This window comes from Xiphias gladius, chromosome 11, assembly GCF_016859285.1.
Source record: "Xiphias gladius isolate SHS-SW01 ecotype Sanya breed wild chromosome 11, ASM1685928v1, whole genome shotgun sequence".
NCBI classification, from domain to species: domain Eukaryota; kingdom Metazoa; phylum Chordata; class Actinopteri; order Istiophoriformes; family Xiphiidae; genus Xiphias; species Xiphias gladius.
In genome coordinates this window covers 22,925,198-22,950,296 of record NC_053410.1, presented here as the reverse complement: position 1 = coordinate 22,950,296, position 25,099 = coordinate 22,925,198, and the positions used below count along the sequence as shown (strand labels likewise).

The window sequence follows — 25,099 nt, the reverse complement described above, 5'->3', positions numbered from 1 at the left end:
CAGAGCTCAAACGCACCTCAGTAGCATTGACTTGGACATTTCTGTATGTGCAAGAGCACATGTATATAAAGCTGGAGGAGTTGGTTGGAATGCAGAAAGCAATCTTCACTGTTCAGCTGTGTTTACAGTTGTATTTATCTCAACAACGATATTGGTTCTGAACATTAATGTACGGTTACAGAGCGGAGAGTCCCGTGCGGAACGATGATCTACAAGCAAAAAATATGTCTGGATTCAAGTAACAATGTAAAATAAAAGCAAAAAGCTCAGTCTTTACAAACACACAAAAACACATAATGCTGTAAATAAACGGGTTTTGTGTGAGAGGGAAATGTGTTTAAGCTCCAGCTTCAGTGGACCAAGAGACCCTGACACACACACAGGCAAATATTAGAGTGGACAAGCTGTCACAATGCATTTTCTGCTGCCAGAGATCACGACCGTGAAATCACGGTAATAGTACAACAGAGACTGTGGAAAAGACTTTCTTACAAACATGCACACTTCTATTCCAATTTCAGGTCGATGCAACGAGATTTACTGGCATGACAACTGAAATATTACACCAACACTAAAGTAACATAAAAGTACTGACTAAAAATATTTTAAACAGGCAATGTTAAGTTAGACTAAAATACAAGCTAGGGTTCAAATGCTAACTTTCTTTTTCATCGATATCGTCCACAAACTCTCCCACATGCATATAAAAATAACCTCGCGCAGTAATAAGAAAAAAGAAAGCAGCTGCCATGAGGAGGGGGAGATAACAGAGAGCTGTACAAAGGGGGGGGGGGCAGCAGACTAAAAACACAAGTGAAAACAGTCAAGATAAACAGGAGCAACCTTGGCTTGGTTAAGAGTTTTCAGAGGCCTTTAGAGAAGTAGCCAATAGAAATACAGTAAAAGGAACCAGACTGAGCTTCCTGGAGCAGGGCCCAAAACCCTGTGAAACTCCACCCTGGTTTATCTATGGGGTTGCAAATAGGGCTGGCAACAAATATTCCAAATTTGATTATATAATTGAGTCGGGGAAAAAAAAGAGAACAAAGAAAAGGCATTTACTTGTGAAGATGATCATTCGATTTTTTTTTTTTTTTTTAAAGCAGCACTACTGCGGCTGTTTGCCTCGAGAGTTCTGGTGTGGGCCTGGGCCGCTGCACTACGTATATGCACTGCATGATGGACAGAACTCACAAAACGTCACTTTCACTGATTGAAAATGAACTGTAGGTCAAGCTGAAACAAGTGAATAATTCAGCTACAACTGTATGGTAGGGATGGCAGAGATGGTTGTACTTGTTTGCCCTCTTATGGACATTATACGCAAAAAAAGATATTCAAATCGTTCGTAGCGTCATGTGTTTTTTTTAGAAGGTATAATCAAACGTCATTTTTGGCCAATTTTGACAGCGCCAGTAGTGAATCACTTCTGAGCTCAATATAGACCTACTCACAGTGACAATGTTGACATGCTGATGTTTAGCATGTATAATTGTTTACCATGTTCACCATTTTAGTTTACATAAAGGACAGAGCTGGAGGCAGGACGTGGTTAGCTCAGGAAACCAAGGCCCATTCTGCGTTAATGTTATATCGGCGTTATCGTTACTACGTGTTTCTGACCTGGAAACGACGCTTGCGCTAAGTTGTAATTACAACTGAGGAGCTTGGTTATTTTTGAAAGCTGCGATATATCACACCTGGCACTTGCTAATACAGAAGACCTAAAACCAAACAAGTATGGATGCCTCACATCAGCCAAAGACTGTCGTTCACTGTAATTAAACCAAAAATTGATGGATATGGTGTTACCTTGTCAACACACAGTATTTTAACCCTAACAACCAACTCTGTGATCATACAACCATCTTGATGACGTGAGCGCTCGCAAGTCGTTAACATGGGAACCTTTTCCATCTCTACCATCCATCCAATATGAGGGGAGTCTACAGCCATGCTGATGTTAAGGAGGTGTAATGTTTCCCATGTTCACCATCTTAGTTTAGTGTTAGCATGCTAACATTTGCTCTTTAGCACCAAACACACTACACAGTACAGCTGTGGCTGATGGGAATGTGATGAGTTTTGCAGGTATTTGGTCATAGACCAAAGTATTGGACAAATTGAAAGTTCGACCTGATGCAAAAGTCACAGAAGTTGTCCCTTTGTACAGCACAGGGCATAGTTGTGCACTATAATGCTTCATGCCAAAAGAACAAAAGGCTAAAGACTGAATGTCAGACTTTCTCAAGAAACAGTACTTGCTGGGTAATGTTTGGGTGAGAGCTGTTTTAAGCGTTTGTTGTTTTTTACTATCCATCTTATCATCTATCTATGAATAATCATGTGGGACTTGCAACATCCCGGGGGCTTAACTCCACCTAACCCGACTCTAAGTTGGATACAACAAATCATAAAATATATGCGTGAAAAAAAAAAAAAACCTGATCCAGGTCTGCTATCATTTTCATTTTCATCAGGTTTCCAAATCCTCAGATGGTTGCTTGACAAGGCCTGTTATGATTTAAGACAATTTTCTAGGAACCATCTACTATTTTTCAAACAATCCTTGACAACAGAGCCAGACTAACAACTGATAATCTTCCAACTAAAATGGAGACAGTTAAACCTCGAAACAGATTCATCATTTGCACAACTCAACCCCATTTTGATTTGGTATGTGACTTATCATCACATAATAATTTTATCCCCCAAAAATGAGACATCCACCAACTGACAGCTTGGCAGTAAAATTATTATTGGCATGACAGAAAGAAACTTTTGGATATGTAGGTCAGTACTTTTGGCTATGTAAGTTTCTGGTATCTCATCACTTTTGCACTGATAATGTGTAAGAACATCATCACCCGTGTTGTTTACTGTGACTGTGGAATTTTAGGTGGCAGTTTTTCCCAAAATACAAAAAAATGTGGCGTCCTGTTTACCACTTGTCCTTGTTTTGGCTGAAATCATAAATTAAGCAAGAAAAACAGAGAAGCTGTTCACAAACACTTTAGAATAATTTTATTTAAATAGCTACCAGAAGGCATGTCAGTCTAAGTGTCAGTCTACGTCGTGACTGTAATGACAAAACATGATTTTATGAAACCTATTATTAAAAGTTTAATCTCTGAGATGATTAATTGAAGTTTATCATCATAACCAATAGACCCTTTTAGCGTCCCACGGTCTATGGTGTAAATGCTATTTCAAGTTTCAATTGTGCAACAAAGTAAAGCAAATATTGTTTATCTGTATATCATCAGTGAATGTTTTCAGCCCTCATAAGACTAGACATGTAGCTTTCTGTTTGTGATTAAACTATTGATGGCATACATCATACATTTGCAACAAATGCAAACACAATATCGTATTGTACTTTATCAATCACAGTCCACAGGTATGAAACCAGGTTCAGTGTTTTATAGAATAGTAATAATAAGTAATTGATATTGCATGTTTCCATTTTTTTTTTCATTGTGAAACTTTCTCTTTTCCTTTGCCTCCAGTGTAATTTCCCTATTGTTGATACAGCGGCAGTGGAGACCTGCCTCTCCACAAGCAATAATCAGCAGTGGGTTCAAGTAGAGTGAAACCTGTATTTCAGCCAGAGTGCTGTTACAAAAGCGCCCCTCGGTGGTGTAGAATAACAACTGTTTATACACACCTGCTTCTCTTACCTTGGTTTTGCGAACTCTAAATGTTGATACTTAATTGTTTGCTTTCTTCTAAATTAGCAGACTTTTGATGTACTAAAAAAATACAGATTCAATCCATTCTATCTTAGACAGTCTAGATTAGACTAATAATAAATTAGTTCTTAAAACAAGTGGGAAAAAAGTAGTTATAGTCAGTTGGGATAATCACAGTCAGGTACAAAATGACTTGCATTTTTTTTTATAAAACTGTTGAAGCAAGTGAAACTCCACTGGAAATAAGTGGAATTACCTCTACGTGGACTGAATTTCCCTTGTTCTAAGGCATTTCATTTTACTTTTTTGCACTAGCAATTTTGACTTTTGGAGCTTATTTACACATACATGACTGATAACTATTGATTTGTACTTCCCTCATTCAAATGTAAGCATTTCATTCTGCACTGATGGCATGACAGTAAACTTGAACTGGAAGAGCAGTATTAGAGAGGGAGAAGAAGCAGACCTGTTCTTTTTTGCGTGCTCGTCCTTCCCTTTCTTCACTCCAAAGATCCTTGTGATCAGAGTGCTGAAGAGAAGAGTGGAGGAGTTCCTCACCTGGGACAGGGGAAAAGGAAAGAAAACAAAAAAAAAAAAAACAATCAGGGAATGAGAGGAAAGGAAGACCGAGAAAGTCTATGCAAGTCTGTAAGTCTAACATAACAGAGCAAACATCTGCATCACAGAAACAGGAATTAGAGAGCAGTGACTTTCGTCAGCACCGTCCAGTTTTGCAGCAATTCACTACCTCAGAACCTACGGTCACTTAATAAAGTACACTGAGCTAAACTAATGCAATCCAATATAACAGACCTACAATAAATATTAGCTTCGTGAAGCTCATAATCAGAGAGTTGTTGATTCAACTTTATGGTCATTTTGCAGGACTGTTCAATTGTACTGTGTTACTTTATACAGAGAGGTGATATAAAGGAGTGGGAAAAGATATCAAAAACACCTTGAACGTGTTGGAGAAAAACGTTTTAAACCCGCTCCAACAGGTTAGTGTTAGGATGCATGTTTGAGATGATGAATAAAGGTAAGAAAGACAGAGGTCAAAACTCACAGCCCAGACGGGAGAGGTGAAGCCCAGCACAGCAGCCTGCATCCCATCTGAGACGAAGGGGACGATGTTTTCCCCCAGACGAGTGTCCCTGTACAGAGCCCTGAGGATGTTCAGAGCATGGACCTTTGGTGGGGTAAACACATAATATTTAACCACTCAGCAGAATCATGTTGAGAATACATCACATTACAAATCACATTAAAAACAATGATACTTCACTCAATAAACAGAGAACCTTTATATGACCCTGAGAACACTAGGTTTGTTCACATGTCACCGTAGATGATCCACTGCAAAACTGTCTGTCACTATTTAATATACTATGGAGATTTAAACAGAGTATAATATGACTTTATAATCTGATCTTCAAAAGATGACTGGTCGCCAACTGGAGGTGGTAGACTAATTTACCAGCAACAGTCAAAATACAGCACCATTTGGCTGCTATTCCTAATGTAATTTCTAGAGCTGGACTTCCTCTCAGTGCTATCCACCACCATTATCATGCATATGATGTAGTGACTTAGTGCAGTATTGATCAAAACTCAATGTGTACTAGTTTTTGAAAACTCATTTCACTTTAAATTTTTAACCAGGTTTTTACGCTGCTTGATTGCAGACAAGTGAAATAAACTGTCACACAGCAAATATATAATAACATCCATTACACCAGTTCTCCTTATGATGCTGTTTCTTTCTGTTTGGAACAGCTGTCCCCGGTGAGACATGATAACATTTAGGACTCCTGCATGGAGGTAGTGGATGATCACACCTGAGGGACGGTGGAGCTGTCAGTGTTCTTGTCAGCAGATGGCATGGCCAGGGTGATCAGTTCTCTCATGGTCATCTTCAGCAGACTGCAACTGGATGACTTGGGCTCAGAGGAGAGCAGAGCCTGCAGAAGTGGAAACAAAAACATTAACACAGAAAAGCTATACAGTAAGTAAAATGAAGTGCAAAAAAGAACTAGAATTACCGTCCCACGACTGTATGCATCAGCAAACCAGTCAAATTGCAGTTTACATCCACGTCTGTCCAGACTATATCTATTTATCTATATCTAACCCGGCAGCACAGAATATCTATACAATCACTGCAGTTTCAACGTGGGCACCCAAGATTAATGTCACCAATTCAGTATCCGACCAAACCTGCAATATGGTCGTCACAATCTCACAATGGCCCCTTCTGTTCCTGAGTTATGGCGTTGAATAGTAACCGGAAAAGTGTTTTTGCAGGACATTATGGGGTCACAGTAAAGTTGACCTTTGACCTTTCGGATATAAAGTGGCAATCACTTCATTATTTCATCCTATAGACAATTGTGTGAATTTCTGTCATTAAATAGTATGAATATGAATATTAAATAGTAAATATTAAATAGTATGAGTATGAATTCTTCAGTTATGGCCAAAAACGTGTTTTGTTAGGTCACAGTGACCTTGACCTTTGACCTTTGACCATCAAATTCTAATCAGTTCAACCTAGAGTCCAGGTGAACGTTTGTGTCAAATCTGAAGAAAATCCCTCAAGGCGTTCCTTTGATGTCGCATACAGGTGAATTGGATGGACGGATGGACAACCCGAAAACATAAGGCCTCTGGCCCTGACACTTGTTACTGTTCTTCATTACAGGCCACATAAACTACTGTACATCAGTAATGTCTGGATTACTATTCAGTGTGTTTTTAATAAAGTACATCTTATTTCTTTGTTCTAAACTGAACCAAACTGTGCCCACCACCATGTAAAATCTTATCCGGTAAGATAAAACCACAGCCATTACATAAGTTTGTCTATTCTGATGGCCTCACTGAATGACATCATTTGTCTGTGCCAGGAGTGGGAGTTGGGAATGTGGAAGCAAGGAGGTGACAGCGCTTGGCTGCTGTGTGAGAAAGGAGTTATCTTACTGTGGGAGCTGATGGGAGCCAGCTGTGTGTCTGGCCAGGGTTATGGTTAAGATTTAAGCCTGGGAGACATGGAGAGATGGAGGACAGAGGTAGGGAGGAAAGGAGGAGGAGGGGGCATAGTCTGGCTCCTGCAAACTCTTGGGGGGGTAGGGATGGAGAAAGGCATGACGAAGAGGAGGGCTAGCCCTGTTCCTGTGAAGTCTGTCCCAGGTCGGTCCAGACCAGCATGAGGCAAGCGCAGAAGCCAGCCTTCCCGGATCTGACTCCGTCTTTTTGTGTGCAGGAATGCAGCCCAAATCTCTGCCAAGGTGTGGACTTCTGCTCCTCGCCAGCCTTCCTCTACTTTGTCGGGCTCTTCCTCTTTCTCCTTCATCTTCTCATCTTCACTTCTCTGTCTCGCCATCTTTCTTCATCCTCATCTTAAGTCATCCATCTTTGTTTTCTATCATGTTCTGTTCTGCCATGCTATTCTTCCTCTATTCTCTCACTTTACTGTATCTTCACCATTAGCTGTCACGTCTTTTAATTTGAAAAATCAGTTCAGGCAACAGGGATAATCATCATTTAACATGCACATAATTCCCATAAAGTCCTACAAATAATCAGGGATAAGTACATCACTGCCGTTAAAGCCAGTTTCAGAAACTCAAAATTTGGTATTTTGAAAGCTGGAATTGAATTTAAAAACAAAATACAGTCATATCTGGCTAAATCCATCTAGTTCAAAGATTTCAGACCTTTTTTTTTTTTTAATAGCACACGTGCCTGGCATACAACTGCATGAAAACAGAAGAGAGTCAGTGATGTCAGCAGTGCAGCCATGCGCCTCGAACCCATAACCACAACAAAGAGCAACCCCAATCCAAAATTACTGCTATGATAAAAGATGAACTCTGTCATGTCTCGTTTTAATATCAGTAATCACAGGAAGTTAGGAGGCGAGCTGTGGCTGAATAACAGACTGAGTCAGTCAAGTGTTAAGGTACGTTAGTAAGAGATTACAACACATTGTTAAAGGTGTGTGGGACTGGTGACTACTAAGAGGGGTCACCGAAAGGACAGCATGTGAGTGTGTGTGTGTGTATGTATGTGTTATGAGTTTTTATGTGAGAGTTTCGGTGAGAAAAAAAGAAAGATGGATTAAGAGACTCAGTGTTCTTCCAGCATGAGTGCTCCAGTGGCATGCCAAGAACTGCTGATTGCACTACTTTCAGAAGTAAACAGGAACACACACACACACACACACACACACACACACACACACACACACACACACACACACACACACAAACACACAGGGTTTCTATTACTAAACCTCTCAGACTTTGCCAACATTCATTCACTAACTATAACCTTTACCATGTCCATGCAACACATCCCATCATAACAATTTGACCAAATTTTAATCTTAACTATGTTACCACACGTTATTACACCAGTTTGTTTTTTACCAAATGGTCCTTATTCTTCAGCAGAATTTACCTCAAGCAGCAACAATAAAAAAACTCTTTTCTTCTGTTTCCTAACTGAAAGTCTAGTGTCAGGTATGATAGTGGACAAACCAGAATTATGGCCTTAAACAGTAACTGTGCAGAAACTAACTAACCTAACTAATCAGAGGAATGCTCTGTTTACTGACAAAGGTCCGCATCTTCTGCATCCTAAAGTGTTGTAATTTAAACAACAGCCTCTAGCCAACACTTGAAATCAACAGTGGGAGTCCAGCATCAAGACTTAAAATTTTACAAGCAGCTTCTTAGCCCAACTGTTCCATCAAAATCTTGAAAACCATGCTAACACACACCTGGATGTAGAAAGGTATTCCAGCACTGCGTCGTGTGGCACACAGCTTGGACGATGGGTCACTGGATTTGACCTCCTCCAGAACCTCAGATAGCCAGCGGGCCGGAAGCTGCTGTAGGGTCTGACTTCCACTCCTTACACACACACACACACACACACACACACACACACACACACAATTACAAAGAAAAACATGTCTAATAAATAACATTAATAAATAACTAAAAAATGCCTTTGGGCTTCTGTCTTTGGATGTGTGATCATAGACTCACACACAGATGCATTTTAGTCTAATGATCAATGAATCACTATGAAATTACTTGTGTTGATTCATTAAGTTACATCTTTATTTATTTGATACCATTTTATATTTTTATATACAAGTACATTTCAGTTATTTTAGCCCAGCTAGCAGCTAAAAGATGATCTATAGACACCAGACGCGTCAGCTGCAATGTTTAATATCCTCATTAGCTGTATTTGGATGCATGTTTTCACGATGGAAAGTCATACTGCACACTGTTGAATGACTTAAATCTATTACAATGAATCCAAAGTTTCTACCAACACAAAAAAGTCCACTGACACACCAAACCAGGATCACTTCCATCCAAATAATCTTTAATATTCGTTTACATCCAATTTGACAACCAGATGGATCTAAAAGTAGGTAACCATAAAATGTATGACATAAAATGACAGTTGAGAAAGTGTCAGATGAATTATGAACCACAACATAATCTTTCAAATCCTCTGACATAGTGATTCCAGAGATTGTGTCTGTGGGCTTCCACCAAAATAAAAAACCATCAATAACTTCCACCGTGATTCTGATCAAGTCATATCCATAACCAGAATTTAAGAAAAAAATCTTATTAAATGTTAATCCATGGTTTTATATGTAGGAGCGGTTGATGTTACAAAGGAAGTTCTCTGTGGCATCTGATACTCCAAACATTTTAAAACAGATCCCAAGACTTAGATCTGAAGCAGACACACCCACAACGAACCGCTCTGCCCTGTTCTGTAAGAAGCAGCTGTTTAACACGAGCCAGAGAAGCAGAGAGGATGGATTAAAATAATTCAATGTGGAGAAAAGAGCAAGGGCGCAGCACTGCTACACACACACTCAAGTGTACTCCATCGCACACACTTGACACAACGAGGACACGCACACATCCTCACTGACAAACTGTGGTGGGGTATATACTGTAAACCAGTGATTTCCAACCAGGGTATACTTAATACCCCACAGGGTAGCTGGGCATTTTCCAGGGGGTATGTGAAAAGATTATGGAGCATCTCAACTAACTGAGAAGAAAAATATAAAAAATATTAATCATGATTTGATTAAAGAAAAAAATAGACCTGCATATCGGGCCAGCTGTAACACTCGTACACCACAGGTTGAAATTAAGAGTGTGTGAAAATTAGTTAGCAAGCAAGCAAAGAAGTGGAATTAGTTATCTATAAGTAATGGCTGAATGGTTAAAATAGTTACCTAAATGCAATTGACAAAAGATTGAAACAGGTAAAGATAATGGATAAATGGTTTCAATGTTCAGCTTCTGTTGAAAAAAAAAAAAAAAAAAAGTAGCTTGAAAAAATATTGTAGCAAAATCCATTTTAACATTATCAATAGTTTAAAAAAATGTCCACTTTAAAATCAATTTTAATGAACACATTTAGAATATTACAGCTGGTGTCGATAAAGGAGTACTTCACTTAATCTGGCAGGGCTGAGGGGGTACATCTGAACATAACAAAGGTTGTGAACCACTGCTGTAAACAGAAGCAACTGCAGATACAAACACATGCCTAAACAGGGAACTCGCTTAGAGAGACAAAAAAAGAGAAAGTAAAAAAAAATACGAAGAGTCAGAGAAAGAGAAAACGGGGAAGAATGAAGAGATAGACGAAGAGACTGAGTGAGAGAGCACAAACACAGTGGAACATAGAGCCAGGTCCCAAGGCAAGAGCATCAAAAGGCCGTGGTTAAGTACCCCGCAATCAACACCCCATAACCCAGCACACGGCCTGCATACCATCCACACAGTGCTCTTCCCCTCCTGAGAACACACACTCACATCCACACATGCCTGGAGCGGAACACACACACTCCCAGTACTCCTACACACAACCACTAGAATGTCGCCCTCATTACACAACACAGTGAAAGACTGGTTTCTGTTCAAGAACAAAACAAGTGAGTTTTGTTTTAACCACTCAGCACTGGGTGGTTCAAAGTCAACACTGCTGCGACCGTTTTGTGGTTCATCACCTGCCACAGGGCTAAAGACATCTTCCACATCCCGCCATTGAGGAAAACAGGGAGGTACAAGAAAGTGAGAAATTCTTTCATGTCTTTCAGAATTAAAAGATTTTTTTTTTTCTTCTCCTCCGGAGGATAATAGTGAGATTGTTTCCCTGAATAGCAGGGTGATGGGGAATGTGGTGTTGAGTTGAGACTCCAGGCCAGTTTAATGTCGCCCCCGGAATCATGCCGCTACAGAGGCTCCATCAGTCTAGTACATTGAAAAGTATCAGAATGTGCAATTTAGGTGCAAGAGTAGCTTTGAATTATAAAACTGTGATAAATTTGGGGATATCCTCAGTGGGGCAATATTTGGCCTTAACTTTCTATATGAGTATTTTTCAGTTATTTCAGCCATGCTAGTAGCTAAAAAAAGTATTATTTTGTGCACCATAATTCATCCCGTGCAGTAATTCAACTTTTAGCACTTGAAATGTTCTACACACACCAGAACTGTCAGCTGCAATGTTTAATATCATTAGCTGTATTGGTATGCATTTGTATTTTCAAGTTGGAAAGTCATACTGCACACTGTTACTTTTGTCAGAGCCAGACTAGCCGTTTCTCCAGTTCCAACCGTTGGGCCAAGCTAAGCTACCTGGCTGCTGGCTATAGCTTCATATTTAGCATGCAGACATGAGAGTAGTATCAATGTTCTCATCAAACTCTGAGCAAGAAAGTGAATAAGCATATTACTTTAGTAGGTTTAAAAGTGTTTAGTAAGTTTGTTTCTTTAAAAGAAACAACTACTAACATCTCTAAAAGCTCCATAATGAACACATTGTATCTCAATTATCTGTTCCGTACACAAGCAGAAAAGTACAAATTGACATTTGTGGTTTTATGTGGCTGAACTATTACTTGGTGAGCAACAGCTGAGTGCAGTGACTGTGCGCAGCTTCTTGAATGTTGTCACCATAGCAAGTTTGCCACTGTTGGTACCATTGTTACTATCAAAGCTAGTGCTCAGTAACATACCTGGGAACTCATACTACAGCTGGAGATACTGCAAAGAAGAGCTTTGTATATTGGATAACTTGTTATTTGTCAAAAAATAATTCCAACACATAGTTCCCCCTATGATGACAGATTATAACTTTTATATTCCTGAATGTGTAAATATGAAACAAACAAGATATTACGTGTTGATTATTCAGCTTTAGAGTTGTTTGGAGGCGATTTATTCCCTTTAGACAGAGGCAGTATTAATACTAAGCTAGGCTAAACATATCCAGACTCCAGCTCTGTACCACGCAAAGACATGAGATTGGTATCAATGTTCTCATCTCACTCTCAGAAAGAAAGAAAATCAGGGTATTGTTGAAAAAAATGTTGAACTGTTCCTTTAATTAAATAATGTATCAGATTCGCATGAAAAAAGAAATCTTATGAGCTTTTTAATTTATAAAACATTTCAACTGATTTATTGCATTATGAGTTAACACATGGGCTCTATTATTATTACTCTTTTATCAGCGGCTCAATTCTTTCCATGCCCATGTATCTCTGTTGGCTGTCCAGAGGGCACCAGATGATGAATAATTTTAATTATCCAGTCTTGATGTAATTACAGTATATTACATCTGAAGAGTGATACTAAGAGAACTGGCCCTTGTGCTAATTACAAGGCATACTGATGTTCAATGTCATGATGGAAGCTAATGCCCATAGCCATTCAGCAGTATTACCTTTCAGCCCCTTTTGTCCTGAATGTGAACACACACACAAACACACACACCTGCACAGCATGTCAGTGAGGCGTACAAAGCCCACATAAGCCAGTTCAAAGGCGCCACGGTGACGGGACTGCAGGAGCTGCTGACGGAAGTACAGGCCTACCCCCTCCACCTGTAACAGAGAGAGACAGAGAGAGACAGAGAGAGACAGAGGGGAATCAGCAACTGAACTGTAACAAGGGCAGTGCTGCTTTCTAGGTGCCTTTGTGTGTGTGTGTGTGTGTGTGTGTGTGTGTGTGTGTGTGTGTGTGTGTGTACGTGTGTGTACGTGTGTGTACGTGTGTGTACGTGTGTGTTATGTATGCATGACTTTAGAGCCAAAAAATGGATGTGGCCTGTTACACACGGTCAAAATGACGTAACTGCAGTCAAAAAGATTATGTGCACTTAGTGACATGCAAGAAAACCACCTAAAAATTGTAATGGTGGAAGCAGTCACCAGAGCATCAGTCTAGACTGAACAATGAGGTAGCAGGGTGACCCGTTTTCTCAGCTGAAAGATGTACAGAGAAAAAACTGTTAAGGAACTGTATTAACTTTATTACACATATTTTTAAATGCATTACCTTGACTGAGCAAACAAGGTAAAGAATCTACACAGTCCTTCAAAGTTCTAGTATTAATAACTTATCCGGGGGATTTATGTACTTTATAATAGAGCTGCAACTGATGATTACTTTCAATATCAATTAATCTGTCAAATGTTTACCAATGTGTAATATACACTAAAAAATGCCAGAAAATAGTAAAAAACTATCGTCTTCAAATTACTTGTTTCATCTGACCAAAACAGTCCAAATCCCAAAGTGGGATGGGTGGGGTATGACATGCAATGTCTCCAGCCAGAAATGAACTGGTGACATTGTGAATATGTGTTTCAACCACTAGCCTACCAGGAAACCACAGAAAGAAGCAAATCCGGCCATTTGATAAGCTAGAAATTATTATTTACTTAATTTACTTTTAAACGACTAATCGTTTCAGAACCACTGTATAACCTTTGAGTGTTTTGAGTGGTGGCATTTTCAATGAGTTGCTCTGAACTAAGCATCATCCGCTGTCATCACCTGTCCACTCATGTACATGCAATTTGCTAAAATATGGATTTTTGACAAGTCAAGGCTAATTCTCACAAAAAGAACACTTCTCAACTCTTAGGATAAAAAATCCATTTCCTCAAAAGCCATGACAATCAGTTTTAGTGAGAATTCTTCCATTGGTACAATGAAAACAAAACAGCAAAGCACTACGAGCTAAATAAAACAATTTTTGTAGACACTGCACTTTGTGTTTGAATCATTTTGTAATTTTAAGCAACTACACATCAAAAGACATGCAATAAACTCAAACTCAAACAATGCCCCCCCCAACCCATCCACCGCGAATGACATAATTCCACTCATGGCCAATCAAATGCTACAACACAACAGTAAAATGAGCAATTTCCCTAACCAGCTTTGTCATTTAGACAGGAAAGTGCTAATTTTCTTGAAGAATTCTGACTAAAAGTACAGCAGTAGGGTGTATAAAAGGTGGTCATACACTGATGAACTGCATTACCTAATCCCACTTTAGCCTTTTCTCTATTTGGCAAGTACAGTGAAGCTCTAACAGTGGCTACACTCGTTTTAGAGACACCACTTAGTTTTCAGTCAGTGAGCATTGAGCATGTCAAGCGTGAGAGCGGCATGTCAGTAGCGTGACAAGTGTGTTCAAATAAGGATGCTGAGACATCCACATAATGGTCACTGTCAGTAAAACCATCCAGTTAGTAACAGTGTTAGCAACATTATTCTAACTATACACATACACACACAACTGAGTGCTGTTTCTCTGGCAGTGTGTAAACTGGTGAGTGTGTTGCAGGTGAGGAGGCAGGGCGAGGCGAACGTAGAGCCCTGTCATTAAGGCTGTGGTATCACCGCCACCACAAAGGCAGCCATGCCCCGACTTAGTCAGGGGTGGCATGGAGGGCACAAGGAGGGGTGGTAAGGCCCCGATGCAAAAAACCCCTGTGTGAAGGGAAAAAAAGAAATACCACTGGCCCCTTAGGGGACGTGGGGTTAGACACAACATCTAAACTAACACAGACACAGACCCACAGATGAACTAGGAGTACACCAGTCACTGTAACCGTCAGCAACCACCCCTGATGTCATTGAATGAAAGAACTATGTTTCATGAAGATGGGTTTATGAGAGGAAAACAGCAGGAGAATGCTCTAAAATAGACAAAACAAATGAATGAAAAATATGTGTAAAATGGAAATATTGCAAGAAGAATAAATGCGACAAAAATGTAGGGCTTAGGCCGTCCATTTTTGGCCAATGATTGGTCAGTCAACTTGACTGACCCTGCAGACCCAAAGTGGACTAACTTAAACACCAAAGTATGGACTATGTAAACCACAGTGGTACCAAGCCTCAATGACTTATCATATTGGTGGCCAGAGTGGACTCCCAGGACAGGCCTGACCTCACCGGGGTAAAAATGGCAGCGACAGTCACTGTTAGATGGCCCATGGCTGCCGGGGCCCAGACCGCTGCGGTGCTGAGCTGGGCCGAGCCGGGCCGTGGCTTCGCCTATTTAAAGCTTCCCTCCCGAAAGGTTCCCGTCTGTGTAACTGTTCAAAAGGGCCAAGCAAGCTTCCTGTGCGGGGCGGGGGAGGGGGACTTTATTTAGATGTCAACTTCCTGTTTGCAAACGTGCCTGTTTCCCAGAAAAACTTCCATGTGCGGAGAGAGAAGTTTCCCAAGTGTAATTACATGTATGGCTCCGGGCCGTGACAGTGACCCAAATAGCCAACTTCTCCCCTGACAGGAAAGGGTTAGAAAGCACTCTGATAATGTTTGTTGTTGTCGTCGACACTGCAATCTGCAGGAGGAATTTTGAAGTACTGGTTTATAAATGGTACAGGCAACTGAAAGCCATAAAGTAATATTCAGATTCGTCTATTTCAACATAATCATTATTCTCTTCTGCTCTACTTCAGTGCTATTGGACTTAATTTGGTATCAGGTAAAAATGTCAATGTGTGTAACATTAGATGTAATTTGTAGTTATTTGTAGTTAAAATACATGTATTTTATCTTAATTAGGACTTGAATAAAACCATTGTGGACCTATTCAAGCACCAGTGAAAGTCAGGGGCATATGTCAGACCCATGTTTTTTTTAACTAATGAAACAGATGGTTATGACTTGTTTAATGCATTTCTCTTTAATGTTCTGTCATCTCATTCTATAACCCTTTTTCCCAGAAGACATTTTGACACGTAGTAAATAATACTACGTGTCACGTACTACAAATACTATGAAGTAATTTAATAATAAATTAATGATGGCTGAACTCCATTTAGCTGCTTCCGTTTGGGGTCCTGGTAATTTGCATGCTGCCTCACACTGTCACACTGTCATGACACCTATGTTTTTCCTACTATGACAAGTCAAGATTTCTGCTGTTAAAAAGGCCTATTGTATTTTATCTTTTAAATGTTAATATGATGACATGAAGCAAGCAAAACAACATATATATCTGTAGACCCCCACCTAAACTTAATGGTTTAAGTTTAAAAATATGAAACTTGCCTAAAAGCCATCTGAAATACCAATGTCAGTAAGAGAAGGAAGTGCTGATAAACAGGATAAAGGAAAAGAATTCCGTAATTTTTAGACACATGGAAATTCTATCCCTTGAGTGAAATGTAAACTAACAACATTTTCATTCTTACATTTTCATGTTTTTCTTAAAATTTATTTGTCTCCATTTTTGTTAAAGCTATCATTTCCCCCACAGGAATCAGAAGGGTAGCAACATAAAGTCTCTAAGGCAATGTATGAAAACATTCCCTATTTGTCAACTAGAGCACTACTTTTTAGTTTTAAAAAGCTTAAGTTTGTCTTCAGCTGTGTCCAAAATCAATCACTCACAATATTCATAATCGTTTACTCTGTAGTAAGCAGTATAAGGAGATTTAGGATACGTGTATGAATCATCATCACTGGCTGGTGCAGGAGATTTTTAGCAAAATGTATTGTACATGCTATGAATGGTGCATTTTTCAATCCAGTGTGGGAATTTCTGAAGACAATTAGGGTGAAGGCAATCAGGGTGCGTACAATTTACATTTAGAATTCAGGCACTCAAATAAAATGACGTAAAGAAAATATAGTGCACTGTAGAGCAAATACAGAGTTATGTCAGACAAAGCATTCCTTTTGTGTTAATAGCAGTGTGTGTGGATGTGGGCGTGTTTCCCTCTTTGCTTCAGAGCGGCCAGACAAAAGGTCTCTCTCCTCTTTGTAACCAGGGCTCCAACCGACCCAGGCCAAGCTATGCAAAATAAATATCAGAGCTGTCAAACTCAAGCTGATCAGCTACACACACACACACACACACACACACACACACACACACACACACACGTTTTGTCCTGTCAAGATGTTGTTTCCTGAAGGAAAGAAAGAAAGAAAAAAAAAAAGTATCTTTTCTGAAAACGTCTAAAATTGACGAAGTGACAGAAAATGAAGTCATGAAAGAAAGAAATCAAACCATTACCGTTAATGCCCACCTATAACCACTGCTGTTGCCATGGTGCCCCCAGTGACAGAAACATCTGCAGTGTTGCCAGGCCAACAAAGATATAACACAGGATGCTAGCTGTGGACCACAGGTGGTGTTGAGGAGCACACCACACAGAGAGATGATGTTTGTTTTACACACACACACACACACACACGACGCGCACACACGCACACACATGCATGCCATGCATGTCATGCATGCGATCACTGGAAAGAATGACTTTGTCCACACAGACTTAGCCAGACCTAACTTTCCAAACACTATTGGAATCACCCCACTGACTGTTAATGCTAACACGCTAATCGTGGAACTGATGACAAGCGAATGAAAAAGAAAAAAGGATGCGGTAAAAACGGAGGCCAGAAGTTCAGATTTTCCCCTTGTCTGCGTGGCCCTGAGCACGAGTTTGTTAAATCATCAGTTATGTAATGAGGCCCATCGCCATAGTTACCACAGTGGACAACATGGTACCAATGATTTCACCACCAATTAGCTCTTCAGGGCACTGTGGTGGGGACATTATCATCAAGTCCATTTCAGTAGCGACAGTTAAAAAGGACTTATATTCAACCTGTTAAATTTGTCTGTTTTACAGGGAATATTAAATGACTATAGGGAAAATGTAATAGGTCTGAAAAACTCACTGACAAACTGTCAGGTGCCAAACTGAGCCCTATACTTGAATTTTGGATTTCTATGAATAGTCTTGATTAAACTATTTTAAAATATATTGATAGAATGTTCAGTGCCAAGTATTCAGAGAAATAAAAGAATGACATCATTAGCAACAGTCACTGAAGAATGCTTTTTTCAGCGTTAGTTGCTAGCATCTGAACTGTGCTGGTCCTGAAATTATCTGGCAGTATTATTGGGTTGGTGAAGGTATAGTTCAACATTTTGGAAAATACACTTATTTGCTTTCTTGTCCCTAGTTAGATAAGAAGGTTTACCACTTTCATATTTGTATGGTTAATATGAAGCTACCAGTAGGACCTGGTTAGCTTCGCTTCGCGCAAAAAACTGGAAACGGGGGGGGGGGGACAACTAGCTTGGCTCTTTTCAAAGGTAACCAAATCCCCCTCCCAGCAGCTCTACAGTTCACCAATTAACAAGCTAAGCTAGCTAAACTAAGATTACTGGCTACCCACTGTGGCTTTAGATTTACCACAAAGACCAGAGAGTGATATCAGTCTTCACATTATTCCCTTTCTTAACTGTCGGCAAGAAAGTTAATTAATGTATTTCCCAAAATGAAGACCTATTCTTTTAATATGACTTGGCTCTTCTGCTATATCGAATACAATATGCCCGCATCAGGCAGCCTAATTGAGACTTTTTAGGGCATTCTCATTGTCACCTGGAAATTAATTTTAGACCAGTTTGACAAGTACAATTAAAAGGCAAACTTCACATAATGTGCAACTATTACAATCACAAATAGCCAATACTATCATTGAGCATACAGGGTCTAAAACAGGAGAACAGATTCAGTTAAGATCAATCCAACACACAAGGCACACACAGCTAACTGTATGACAATAAACAACAGTGCTTCTCATACACATGGGCAATTTTAAATAATTTTGTTGTAGGTGGATCACAATACTCGATCTCAGTCAATGTCAGTTTTTACCAAATGTCAAATGAGCATTGCTCAAGGAAAACTGCAACAAAAACTGCAAAAATGTGAAATCCAGTAGGTAGAGAACCCACAGAACAATGCAGTTTGCCTCCAGACCTGTAGTTAAGTGACTGATGACTGATGAATAAATGTATATTTCCTTCTCTAGCTGTTGCAGGTAAAGAACCTGGATAGTAAAAACTGAACACACACACAGAAAAAAAAAAAATGCACTCAGCACATAGGACAGTATGATACTTCCTTACTCTCTCTCTCTCTCTCTCTCTCACAGGTGTGTAAATACATGGACATGGACAACAGACAAACACAAACATGCACCCAACACCCTTTACCCCCTACACAGACAAACACAGCCTATGTCTGGTACCCTTGTTATTATGGACGTTCACATGCTGAACCACTCAGACAACTATTCCTGTGTGAGTTTGTCTGTGTTTCAGTCTGTGTATATAGGTGTGTGTGTGTGTGTGTTGGTGTGTGTGTGTTGGTGAGTGTGTTTTGGTGTGTGTGTGTTGGTGTGTGTGTTGGTGTGTGTTGGTGTGTGTGTTGTTTGCAGCAGTGTTTTCCTGCTGGTGGTGGAAGTGATTTGGAAAGAATGCAGTGGAAAGGGAGGGGCATTGCGGCTGTTAAACCAGCAGGGTTGGGCTTCAAATGAAAGCGCGGCGCTAACAAGGGCGGATGCTAACTGAAGAGCCTCCCAGCGTGGTGTCACATGCATACGCATCATGCCCCGCTACAGTACAAATACACATACATTAAAGAAAATAGCACCTTTTTACATGGAATACTGGGTCAGTAGCACATGTCAATGTGTGTGTGTGTGTGTGTGAGGGTGAGGGTGAGGGTGCCGATGCAAACTGACAACAACAGTGTCCACATCAGGGTCAGGCAGCCGCATGCATCTTTACATCATCAGTGTTCTTTGCAGCACATTACCACAGCTCAGCTGTTGGCGCTTGGTTAACCTTTTCAGCCTTGCCATTCCCCGAATGAGACTTCAAAGCAGTAAGAATAGCGACAAGACGGAGCTGAACAGTGGCAACAGATGTTTGAGAAGCCCACTGTCAGGTGTGCATAGGCACCATCATATAAAAAATACCATAGAGGGAGCAGAGCGTTGGCTATTTTATATTTGGATTTTTATACAATTCATATTGACATGTAGGAATGAATTAATTCAACTTTTTCTTCTCCAATGCCAATTTCCACTACCAGTCCTCACTTTCCAACAAATTTGAAATCTGGATACCACACTGGGATCATTTTTATTTAAGGTAACATGAGGCCAGGGAACACTGTGGCACTAAAGACTGAGTCAGTGGCCTGCAGTGACTGAATGACGGTGACGCTGAATTTTATAATGACAGTGATGAAGAAACTGTATTTAATATGGATCAATCACATCTGGAAAAATCATGATCTGCTTAATAAGATCAGAATCGGCACTGATACTGATCCAGTGGATCGGAGCAATCACTTCTGACACACATCAGTAATGTTTCTGGACTAAAACTAAGAACATCTATTATTTAGTTCCATTTAAATAAGTCTTTTTTCATGCCACAAGCGTAAATATTCAGTTTTCACGCTACAGCTTTTTTCTTAAGGAAGATGGTTGATAAGGGGGATCTATTGTATTTTCTTATCGTCAGCCAATATCACAAAAAGATCAAAACAAACAAATGTGTTAGTCCGACTCGCAATACCTTCCCAATGTTTGGGAAATGGAAATCACTTTGTGGTACTCACAAGATGTATCAGTTCTGGGATACACAGACAATAATTGTTGGAAAAATACATTCATTGATGATTGTAGTTTTTTCATGGGACTTGTTGACAACAGGAATAATGTAGGATATCATCAGACTTTAACTGTCCTCATCAACAGCTATGACAAAAATTATTGATGCATATTTAGAATTCAGGATTATATACCACTGAATTTTTGATCTATTATAAAATAAATAAGTAATTTAAAAATGAAATCATATCCATAATATTTGTATCCGGTGACTGAGTTATTATAGTCTTGGTTATTAATTAAACCGATTTGTTTCAAAAAGTAAATGGTTGAGACAAGAATAATAAAAGTGACAGCTGCTGAATTTCTGTGAGGTGTCTTCTATTCTCCAGAATCTCACCTGTTCCTCTGTGATGAGCCCTGGGTGTGTGTGTGCCTTGTCATTGGTGTAGTGCAGAGGCAGGCTCTGACACAGCTGTCCAAGTAGCATTGCCACTTCCTTCATGCTCCGCCAGCAACAAACCAGCACCATCTGGGCTGTCACCCTGTAGCCCTCACCACCTGGAGCCAACACATACACCCAGTCATACACACAGAGGAAAAAAAATAACATGGGAAAGGTTTGATCACTTATTGGTTCATTACCTAATAATTTAAAATAAAATATTGATTAGTATTATTATGTAATGTACCACATTAAAGCTTTGTATTCAGTGGAAACCATCAGAAGTCCCAAAGTCACATAATGTGCCTGCTTTTGTTGTTTATGTTGGGTCACATTAGTTACACACAGTTACACTCACTGGACAAGCACACATGCAACGAACCATTTCATTTTCCTTATCACATTGACATCACATGACATGACATAGTCATTTAATTTAAATAAGTTTCCTAGGAGTGACAGACTGAGCATCATATAATTACGGAATATCACACAAAAAAGCCAAATACTGCCCCCATGGGGACATCAGTAGTACTGCAGTCACATACAGCCACGACTTATTGGTTTCACCCAAAGAGTGTCTGGTTTCACTAAATGAATCGACTGCCCAAAAGTAAACAGTGGAGATGGTACCAGTGAAACTTTAGACTAAAGAGGCCTGGTTTATGCAAAATTAGGCAAATCTTATTAGTCAAATTACTGAAACTTACCTAAATATTTAAAAATATTAACACACTCAATTCACAACTACACCTAAGTAAAGTCTTAAAGAAAAAAAAAAAAAAACATTACATTAAATGTAATCGGCCTAATATAATTATCTGTGACTCACCAGTGTCCAGTGACGTTGTGTGTGTGTGATCATCTCCATGGTGTGTGTCCAGCTCTCTAGCACTGGTGAAGAAGTCATTGGTGTCCCTGGGTTGGATCTCCTGCAGGATCCTCTGCAGACCTACTGACGTCTCTATCCAAACACAAACGCAAAAAAAAAAAAAAAGTCATGTTTTCAAATTTTTTTTCCCTTGTGTAAATTTCCATGACCTTTTTTAACTAAATTTGAATTATTCCATTAACTAAAAGTATACTTCTGTCCTAAAAAATTCTGTCATCAGTTTGTTTTTGTTAATATCTTTGCGATAAAAACTATAAAAAAAAAATTTATCTTCAACAAATCTCTGAAAGAAACTCAAGTATTTATGAGAAGCGACCCCATTATTTTTTCCCCAAATACCACAGAGAAAATTCCCTTCCACTGAGTGCGTGGAATAAACCCCTCGATATTTCATTGTATCCCAGAATTCCCATGCTCAGTGAGACCCTTTACTCTTTTGTTTCCAAGAATTTCATAGTTTTTGGACATAAACCCTAATTTATTTTAAAACTTTGATTATGGCTCTGATGTTTATCACATATTACACTTATAATACGTGTAAACTGAAGAGGACAATGAAAGAAATGAGATCACCTGAGTCAGTATCCATGGGAATGAGTCCTTCTGGGGAGGAGCTCTGGACTACCGGGGAAACCACATCAGATATCCTGTAGCACACAGCAATCAGCTGTGACACCAGACATCTCCACTGCTCAGTCTGCCTCAAACTCCTATACACACACACAATCATGCACTTATGACACAAGCATCAATACACAACACAAGTGAGCAGGCTCTCTAAATCCAATGTACTCTTGTACTCAGAGTTTGTGCAGTAAGCTTTCTTCCACTGCCAACGACAAAAAAATAATTTCAAAAGGGAAGTAAGCTGTTTAAAATGTATATGTGTCCTTCTGATTCTTGTTCTCACTCAGTGTTTAGATGCTGCAGTACAGCTGTGATGCAATGAGCTCTGCCATACAGAGGATAGGAAGCAGCAGCCCGTAAGAGAGATGTCTCGGCCCTCAACACCTCTGACTGCAGACAGCACAGCAGGAACTGAACCACTGTGGATAGAATGACAATACAATGCATATGTTTCACATATGATAGTCGATTTACTGTATGTTTAGCAGATACAGTACATACATTTATTGGGGCTATACATCTGTATCTTACCAGCCAGAGTGTTAAGCTCCAGGATGACTGTCTCAGAAGCCTGGGCCAGTGGGGAGGGAGGCTGGAAATCAAGGCCCTGCTGCTGTGCACAATGCAGCAGAGCCTCGCTGAGGTCTGGCTGGTGCAGCAGCAGGCTGAGGAGGTGGGCTGCTGTAACACTGTCAAAAGGCTTGGTGCTGGTGCTGAGGTCCAGAGCAGCCTGAAGGACACAACGCATCCTCTCCGAAACCTAACATCACAAAGAGATATCAAGGTGATATCAGCTAAATACTACTACACACAGTGATGATTGTGCTTCATCTACATGCAGATTCCAGCTGAATGTAGTGTGTTTAGAATCACACTTTAACAAGTCTACAGGATATATCACAGACTGAGATATGGATCCCAATAAAGGTTCACCACAGCAATTTAAGATTTTTTTCATTTAAAAATATTAGGCACATTTTTGATACTAATTATACAGACAATCTAGGAATTAGAAGTCTTGTAAAAATTAATGTCAGCACAAAACAAAAACATATTTCTGAATAAATCAACAGTATCAACTATGACGTAAAGTATTTTTTAGATAATGCTTTTTTTTAATGAATAACTAGTGTTTGGAATATTAACCTGTAGCCCTACAGCCGACGGAGGGAGTTGCGGTAGCAGTGATGAGGCCAGCTGTTTGACATCCAGGAAGTTGCTGGCAACACAGTAGAGGACATTCTGAGCATGTGCAGAGGTCACAACCTCACTGAGGGCAAACACATCAGGCCCTGAGGAAAATGGAGAGGTAGAGGCGACGAGGAGGTGACAGTGAGTGACAAGAGGTAGAGCATATGCTGAGACAGCTGAAGCATTAGGCTAGCATCAAAGTAAAGAGACTGACCAATAATGGTAAGAAAATCTGAATTGTCTGGTGTTTCATTGTCTAAAAAAGTAGCCTAAAGGTTGCTGTATGTATGACGACTGTTCAGCCATAAAGACACTGGTATTTAAATTGGTACAAAATACCTTTTTGGGGTTTTTTTTTTTTTTTTACTCGCTGCAAACATCAACATTTTCCCTGTTTCCAGTCCAAACAAAGTTAAAAAGGCTTAAGTTGCACAGACGGTGCTTTTCCAGTGATATTACTATTAAATATCTACTTTTGCTATTTGCTATATGAAACCATACTGTTAGAAACAGTGGGAGCATATTAGCACAGCTGGGATGCTTTGTTGAGTTTGGGAGTCATTTAAAACTGCAACTGGTGAGCATTAGGTGTACCAGCGCTGAAGGTGAAGAGCTGGCCCAGTAGACACAGCAGGTGGAGGGACATGAGGCATTTAGAAAAGGAAGCTCCAGGAAGTAAAACCTCCAGCAGCCTCACACACAGCCAGCGCAGGAACTCCTGCATCACACACAAAAATAAGCCTTCAATTATTTAAACAAAAAAAGACCACGTTAACAAAAAATATCATAACTAAGGGAAAAACTGAGTGCTGATTATGCTTAATGGAAACCCTGCATTAATGTATTGTGTGTGTGGTATACCTTGTACAGATTTAGTGTGTGTTGGTCTCCGTCTTTCTGCTCCTGGTCTCTCTCCTGACTCAGTTTCTTCTGCAGCAGCTGAGTGCTGTCCTTCACTCTACAAAGTAACTGTGCAGTAGACAATTTAAGGTTTCATTAAGTGATGATTTTGATTTTTTCATTTAATCAAATGTCAACAAGTTGTTAGAAGTGTGGAATCCTTTAAGAATCAAGATCAACGAGTCAATTAAATCCCCCAATAAATATACAGGTTGCTACTCCCAGCCCACGAGCAAACACAAGCTTATTGTATGCTACCAGCTCAACATTTCAAATGCAATGAGAATATTAGGTGTAAAATCTTCAAACACCAAAGACAACGGGAGATGAGCAGCTGACCTTCTTCAGCAGGCTGACTGTCTGCTGTCTGACACCCGGGGACTGACTGTTGAGATTGGGCAGCAGGAAGTAGCGGATCAGGTCCATTTCCTGTTGGGTCAGAACCTCAGTGCTGCGATGGCTCTCACACACCAGACCCAAAGCATCCATCCTCACCTGGGCAGTAAGAGATGGTGTCACATAAATACAGTGGAAATGCAAGGTAGATGCC

The 25,099-nt window shown here is 39.9% G+C and overlaps 1 protein-coding gene across 2 annotated transcripts in view; it reads right to left on the bottom strand.

Annotated features, from left to right (window-relative positions):
• The window catches only part of thada (THADA armadillo repeat containing), a 115,382-nt gene that overhangs the window by 84,130 nt on the left and 6,153 nt on the right, over positions 1-25,099 (bottom strand). For both annotated transcript variants that reach the window (XM_040139033.1, XM_040139034.1), the window contains exons 13-26: positions 24,889-25,044; positions 24,511-24,618; positions 24,244-24,367; positions 23,605-23,750; positions 22,990-23,218; positions 22,742-22,877; positions 22,405-22,541; positions 21,772-21,903; positions 20,895-21,055; positions 12,530-12,639; positions 8,479-8,611; positions 5,534-5,656; positions 4,762-4,884; positions 4,162-4,253 (exon numbers count right to left, since the gene is read on the bottom strand). In XM_040139033.1, the coding sequence (XP_039994967.1) occupies positions 4,162-4,253; positions 4,762-4,884; positions 5,534-5,656; positions 8,479-8,611; positions 12,530-12,639; positions 20,895-21,055; positions 21,772-21,903; positions 22,405-22,541; positions 22,742-22,877; positions 22,990-23,218; positions 23,605-23,750; positions 24,244-24,367; positions 24,511-24,618; positions 24,889-25,044 (1,910 nt within the window). The remainder of the gene's footprint in view (positions 1-4,161; positions 4,254-4,761; positions 4,885-5,533; positions 5,657-8,478; positions 8,612-12,529; positions 12,640-20,894; positions 21,056-21,771; positions 21,904-22,404; positions 22,542-22,741; positions 22,878-22,989; positions 23,219-23,604; positions 23,751-24,243; positions 24,368-24,510; positions 24,619-24,888; positions 25,045-25,099) is intronic.